Below are 6,803 nucleotides of genomic sequence, written 5' to 3'. Positions count from 1 at the left end.
TCGCAAGGCCCGCGTGTTCTGACACGACCCAAGCGGGATATTTCAGCCCCCAGCGTTTGCAAAGTGTTTCTGGAGCGGGGAAGCGGAGGAGCAGCAGTGCGGGGACAAACTCTCTGGTCGCCCCCCCCCCACATACACACACACAGCTCCACCGGCCGCCTCTTCCAGCGCCCCCACCGCGGCCTCGCTCTCACACTCACACGCGCGCGCGCACACGGACACACACACACACACACACACACACACACACGCCACCCCGGGCGGCCAGGGTGCCTGCGATCGGCGGCGTGCAGGACTGAAGTGGGTGTTCTTCCCCACTCCCCACCCCCGACGCGTCGCCCCCCCCCCTCCCCGGTCGCCTTCCCCCCTCCCTCTCGCTCCTACGCAAATAAGAACTCGGCGATTCCCCTCCTGCTGCTTTGATTTCGGGCACCTCCGACAGATAATTGGGAAGGGTTTCCAGAAGGTGGGAAATGTCACCTGATTCACAGTGAACTTTTAAAAGCTCCCCACCCCCAAGGAGCCGCGCACACCCTCGCTCGCGGCCGCCCTCCCACAGCCCCACACACTGGAAGACCGCCCACCGCAAACCGCGGAGACCCCCGTCTAGATTTAAAGCGCGGCTGCGCCCGGCTTTGACGTCCATTGAATCGCGCGGGCGGCCGGCGGCGAGCGCGGGGCTGCGCCGGGATCGCTGCGCCCTCCGCCGCTCGCCTCTGCGACGCGCGTCGTTGCCCAAACCTCCCGCCGCCGCGGTCCTCGCCCCGCGCCTGCCCCAGGATGGTCCGCGCGAGGCACCAGCCCGGAGGGCTCTGCCTCCTCCTGCTGCTGCTCTGCCAGTTCATGGAGGACCGCAGCGCCCAGGGTGAGTGAAGGAGATGCACTGGGGAGACTGGGCTGAAGGGGAAAGGCTTCTACTTTTCTGTCGTCTCCACTTGGTCTGTTCTGAGCAACACTGCTCTCGGAAGATGTTGGATCAACAACTTAGCGTCTCCGGGTTGGAGAAGAGTGGGAAAACAGAGGGCAGTGACACTTTAGCACTGGGAGCGGAGTTGGGAGCTCGCTTATTCTTAAAAAGGAAAGTGAGTGAGCTGGAGTCTGTCAATAGTTAGGGTTAGATGCTCCCAAATCTGGCCCTGATGACTTTTAGATGATATCTCCTAGTTGGCTCTGAAGAAGGGGACGAGCATCAGTAGCCTGGAGATTTCAGTGAACCGGTTTGCAATCTAACCTACCTCCTTCGCACATCTTCTGGTGACTTTAAAAATGACCTGGGTGGGAGTTGGAGGGGGGAAGACCGAATTTTCTTGGGTGGTCGGGGGACGTGTTTCAGAAACTTTGCCCAAACTTGGAAATGCGGGTGCTGAAATTTTTAGAGGGAAGTAGTTTTCTGCTTAGTGGATGCGCCTTCCATTCCCCTCCCCCAGCCCCGCAAAGAAGAAAAAAGAAAAAGATAAGATAAAAAAAGAAGAGAAAAGGAAAGGAAAAAGAAAAGGAAAAAGCCAAATTGTTACCCTGGCGGATTTTGAATACTTTACAGTTTTCTTTCCTTAGCCTTATTACTGTTCCTGTTAACTTTCTGTGAAACAATGAGCAGCCCACAACTGATTTAGATTCTGACATGGATTAAGAGCAGATTTTTGAAGCTTATCTTTTAAAATTAAAAACAGATTTTTTTATTTCAATTAGTCTTTTGGCAGAATTTTTAAATAATGATAATAGCAGCTGGTGGTCCAGTTATTATTAAAGTCACATTGGTAGTTCATGAGAAGTCTTCCTGCCCAAAGTACGAACATTAAAAAGAGGGAAAGGAGAAAAATCATTTGCAAAGATTTTGGGTAGGTGCATACAACCATGAGATGGTGGAAACCTCCCCTCTTTAACTCGCTGCTTTCCCTGTTTCGGTGTTAACATTTTGTGTGTTGCAAACTGCCCTTCTGGGCACTGCCCCTAGCCGTCTGCCCCGCACGGCACTACCACGAGTTGCCCGCCTTTCGGGGAGAGGTGCTGCCCGGTGCCGGGGACGTGGGCGCCAGGGAAAGAAACCCTCAGAGATTTCGAAAGATCGCGGTGGCTCCGGGTCTGGCTGGCGGATTGCAAAACGGGCCCGTCGGGCAGGCTGTGCCTGGAGGCCGCACAGGGCAGCTCCAGGCTGCGCCGTGCTGCTTTTTGCTTTCATTTTTCACAAGTGCCTTTTGCTTGATCTGTTCTTGCATTTCTTCTCTCTCTCTCTCTCTCTCTCTCTCTCTCTCTCTCTCTCTCTCTCTCCTCTCTCGCTCGCGCTCTCTCTCTCTCTCTCTCCCTGTCTCCTCCGTCATTCCCCTACTTTCTTAACCTCTGTCACAAATAATTCCCGTACCGCCTACGTGAAACCAACATGTAAAAACATCCGTCGCATCCTGTTTTTGTCAGGTTCTTTAATCTGCTCTTCGAGTCGCTGCAGGTTATGAAATGGGATGAATAAAAGTAAACAGTCTAGTAAAAGTCAATGTAAGCTGCACGTGTTGTGTCTGGGTCACTGGTAACTGACATTGATATGGCTAGGGCGTTCTGCTGCTTCCTATCGCCCACCTCCCACCTCCGTGAGCAAGGCATCCCCCCTCCCCCTTTCCTTTCTCTCCTTCAACTCTCTCTCTCTCTCTCTCTCTCTCTCTCTCTCTCTCTCTCTCCCCCCCCCCCCGCCCCTCTCTTTTCTCTCTTTCTTTCTTCCTCTCCTCCACGCTTGCCTCTTTCCCATACCCGCCAGGTCTCCTTTGCTTCTGCGCTAGCTGCCAACCTCCCCCTACTCGCGCACTGCTCGTTCATCCACCTCCCCACCCCTATGTCATCACAGCTGGGAATTGCTGGCTCCGCCAAGCCAAGAACGGCCGCTGCCAGGTCCTATACAAGACAGAACTGAGCAAGGAAGAGTGTTGCAGCACTGGACGCCTGAGCACCTCCTGGACGGAGGAGGACGTGAATGACAACACTCTCTTCAAGTGGATGATTTTCAACGGGGGCGCTCCCAACTGCATCCCTTGCAAAGGTAGGACTCCTCCTTCCTAACTTGCAGGCCCTCAGTAGAGGGCGTCTTTCCCTCAGCTTTACCATTAACTAGTAGGGCTTGGGACTTAGAGAGCCTAGTAGGTGGGCCCTGTCATCTTTTCCCCTAACCCTGGATAACTGGGTCAAATCCAACCTGTTGCACTTTGCAGGCAGAACAACATACGCAGAGGCCCCCGGACTTCTTAGCTAAGTGTGGTGGTGAAATCAGTCAAACTGTGTTCTTTGGGAGAGATCTGGGTATGGGATGCAGCCTACAATCTCCACCCCTTTGCCTCCTTCTAGTTCTAAAGGAGAGAGTCTGAGCCCCTCTGTCAGGAACTCACGGCTGTGTGATTGCAGCAGCCTCCTGGCTGACCTGCCAACTGCCAGACCCTGGTTTCAATTTCTCTCTTTTCATCTCCTAGAAACGTGTGAGAACGTGGACTGTGGCCCCGGGAAAAAATGCCGAATGAACAAGAAGAACAAACCGCGCTGTGTCTGTGCCCCAGATTGTTCCAACATCACCTGGAAGGGTCCAGTCTGTGGGCTAGATGGGAAAACCTACCGCAACGAATGTGCACTCCTCAAGGCCAGATGTAAAGAACAGCCAGAACTGGAAGTCCAGTACCAGGGCAAATGTAAAAGTAGGTCCCACCCTTGAGCAAGACCCCATCTGCCTCCTCCAGCTTTATAGCTTAAGTAGACCCTCTGGAAGAGGAGAATAGTTTAGCCCCCGGTAGGAGCCTAATAATAGTAATAATACCAAACAAAAGTGCCCTTTTCCAACTTCTAAAAAGTCATTAAAAGTGCTTAGGAAACCAAGCTAGAGTTGTAGATTTTCTTTTGATAAGGTTCCTAAAGTGCCCTTTGCAATCTTGATGCTTCATTTTCATGATTTCCTTGGTAATGTCAATTGTTTAACTCCCTATCCTCCAGAAGGTGCCTATTAAAGTGTGTTTCCCATTTCTTGTTTTTTTCAGAGACCTGTCGGGATGTTTTCTGTCCAGGCAGCTCCACGTGTGTGGTAGACCAGACCAATAATGCTTACTGTGTGACCTGTAATCGGATTTGCCCAGAGCCCACTTCTTCTGAACAGTATCTCTGTGGGAATGATGGAGTCACCTACTCCAGTGCCTGCCACCTGAGGAAAGCCACCTGCCTCCTGGGCAGATCGATTGGATTAGCCTATGAGGGAAAGTGTATCAGTAGGTATTCTGGATTAAGGAAGGAGAAAGAGATAACAGGGAATCAAAAGAGCTAGTTCTAATACTAAAACCGTGGGGTTCACAAATGAATAAAGCCCAAGGCCTCCCCAAATGTTTAGTTTCACCAGAGGGAGAAGTGCTCTCCAATTTAGGTAAACTGTTGTGACCACACAGCATTCCTCGTGGAAATCATTGTCTTCTGGAAGCCTTAACATATATATTCAAATACCAACAAGAAACAATATTCCATCTTAGAAAACTTAGAACTCACACAATTTTACACATTTTTTTAAAGTGCCAGACTTGCTGGAAGCAAAAAATAATTACTTAACAGTTCCTAAAATCTGTTATCAAATTCCAGTAATTGATGGAATTCTTTTTTTAAAAGGTCCCACTTGTAAGGAAATAATCAGATGCATATTTAACTCAAGAATACTATCAAATCCTGTTTCCAAAAAAAACTATCTTCATGCACTACTGTAGTATATAATAAGAAAGCAGAGTGTATTTGTGTGTGTGCTTGAGTGTTTAATTATCAAGCATTTTTATATGAATCTTCAGTACTTGTATTAGTAAGTAACAAAATATAAATTATGTGTTTATTAAATGTAAGTAAAGAGGAAAGGAGAAAGGGAAATGGAGCAATCAGTTTACTTATCACAGATGTATTATATCCTAGAAGCAAAGTCCTGTGAAGATATCCAGTGCAGTGGTGGAAAAAAATGTTTATGGGACTTCAAGGTCGGCAGAGGTCGGTGTTCCCTGTGTGATGAGCTGTGCCCTGACAGTAAGTCAGATGAGCCTGTCTGTGCCAGTGACAATGCCACTTACGCCAGTGAGTGTGCCATGAAGGAAGCCGCCTGCTCCTCAGGTGTGCTGCTGGAAGTAAAGCACTCCGGATCCTGTAACTGTAAGTACGATTTTTTTTTAACCTTTCTGCCATTTAAGGCTTTCCCAGGCAAGCCCTAGCAAATGGACACTTAAAAAACACCAGATCTCCCCACATGAGCCCATTTCTGCTGTAAGTTAGACAGCTGCTAAATTCCACTGGCAATTCAGTGATCCACAGAAAAATTCTCCATCATGTTTCCTGGCTTTGGGGGACTTACCTGGCGATCACCAATTGTGTTGCCTCTGAAAATCTACTTCCAGTTGTTTGCCCCTAATTCTTCTGCTTTAGTAGTGTACTTTTGTTGTTGCTTGATTAACACTTGAATCTAAACTAACTTCTACAAAAGGTTTTTTATTTTTTGTTTTTCTCCAAAGACAGCTTTATATTATCACACATGGGCTGCTGCTTTTTGCAGTTGCCTCTACTAACTCTGAATAAGGACCCAAAGTAGTTATACCTAGAACACAAGAGCGCTTTTTATCTAATTTCAGGAATCTGCCCGTAAAACCTGAGCCATTGATTCTTCAGAACTTTCTGCAGTTTTTGACTTCATAGATTATGTTTTATTAAAAACACAAATTTAAACTTACTGCATAACAGCAGATGGCCAAAACCAAAAAATAAATAAATAAAAAAGCATCACACTGCAAGTCACATAAAAAGGCAACGCTGTAATATGGCTGTATCAGAGGGCTTTGAAAACATACACTGAGCTGCTTCTGCGCTGTTGTCGTCCATATTTAAACAACAGCTCCCTGTATTCCCCCATCTAGCCATTTCGGAAGATACCGAGGAAGAGGAAGAAGATGAAGACCAGGACTACAGCTTTCCTATATCTTCCATTCTAGAGTGGTAAACCCTCCACCAGTGTTCAGTGTTGAAATAGCCTTTGGGCAAAAAAAAGGAAAAAAAAGAAAAGGATAAGAAAAAATATATTGTCTATACTGTAAATAAGTGTATGCTTATTTATTTGGGGGGAAAAGTATACATTAAAGGACTTTTGTCCTAAAGCTCTCTCCCAGGCCAACCTTGTTACTCATTGGGCACGGAGAGACGGTCATTGTGAGGTCTACTGGATGAGGCCCATAGTTGAGACTTGTAGACATTTATTTATACTGTGTCATGTTTTATAATTTATACATAAAATGTCTGGTTGACTGTACACCTTGTTTTTGAAGAAATTTATTCGTGAAAGGAAGAGCAGTTGTTATTTATTGTGAGGTCTCTTGCTTGTAAAGTAAAAGCTTTTTTTTCTCGTAAACCATTTAAGTCCATTCCTTACTGTCTCCTCACTTATCTGTCTCCCATCATTTCACGGTCATTAGACTCTTTTCCACTTTTTAACAAACTTGCATGTCAGTTTCTGTCATGTTTATTTATTGGATTCTCTGCTGCCTGATCTGTACATACATGATTCCTCGGGTTTTGTTTACAAGGAATCTTGACTGACCAAAAGACATTATAACTCTGACTCAAATACAAGGTACAGAGAATATGCATCTTTGAGGAAACTCCTCCTTCAGTTCTCTTGTTACGATCAAAACATTTGTGAGAGAGAGGGAGTGAGAGTAATGTTAGAATTCTAGTAAATGTACTTTTAAGATTTACAGATCCAAAGAAACAGTGTTGTGAGTATCAGGAGACTAAAGGAAGGTGAAGGCTACATATTAAACCTTTTATTA

The 6,803-nt window shown here is 46.9% G+C and overlaps 1 protein-coding gene across 3 annotated transcripts; it reads left to right on the top strand.

The window, feature by feature from the left end:
• Positions 1–408: 408 nt before the first annotated feature.
• On the top strand, positions 409–6,039 carry Fst (follistatin). 3 transcript variants are annotated; one of them, XM_020171998.2, is made up of 6 exons: positions 409–865; positions 2,834–3,025; positions 3,450–3,668; positions 4,005–4,229; positions 4,912–5,139; positions 5,895–6,039. In XM_020171998.2, the coding sequence occupies exons 1-6, from the start codon at positions 781–783 to the stop codon at positions 5,975–5,977; spliced, it is 1,032 nt and encodes a 343-aa protein (XP_020027587.1). In that variant the 5' UTR covers positions 409–780; the 3' UTR covers positions 5,978–6,039. The 3 variants fall into 3 exon arrangements, with proteins under 3 accessions (XP_020027587.1, XP_020027588.1, XP_020027586.1); XM_020171999.2 differs by lacking the exon at positions 5,895–6,039 and adding an exon at positions 5,613–5,888 and having other exon boundaries at positions 410–865; positions 4,909–5,139; XM_020171997.2 differs by having other exon boundaries at positions 411–865; positions 4,909–5,139.
• The last annotated feature ends 764 nt before the right edge of the window (positions 6,040–6,803 follow it).

Source organism: Castor canadensis, chromosome 6, assembly GCF_047511655.1.
Source record: "Castor canadensis chromosome 6, mCasCan1.hap1v2, whole genome shotgun sequence".
Lineage (NCBI taxonomy): Eukaryota > Metazoa > Chordata > Mammalia > Rodentia > Castoridae > Castor > Castor canadensis.
Note: the sequence above shows the minus strand (reverse complement) of the source record. Positions and strands in the feature narration are given on the sequence as shown.

Bases quoted from the DNA above. Each gene is read 5' to 3' on its own strand.
- Fst (XM_020171997.2), top strand. From the start codon at position 781: ATGGTCCGCGCGAGGCACCAGCCCGGAGGGCTCTGCCTCCTCCTGCTG. The intron at 866-2,833 runs GTGAGTGAAGGA...ATGTCATCACAG, and splicing joins GGAGGACCGCAGCGCCCAGG to CTGGGAATTGCTGGCTCCGC. The intron at 5,140-5,894 runs GTAAGTACGATT...TCCCCCATCTAG, and splicing joins GCACTCCGGATCCTGTAACT to CCATTTCGGAAGATACCGAG.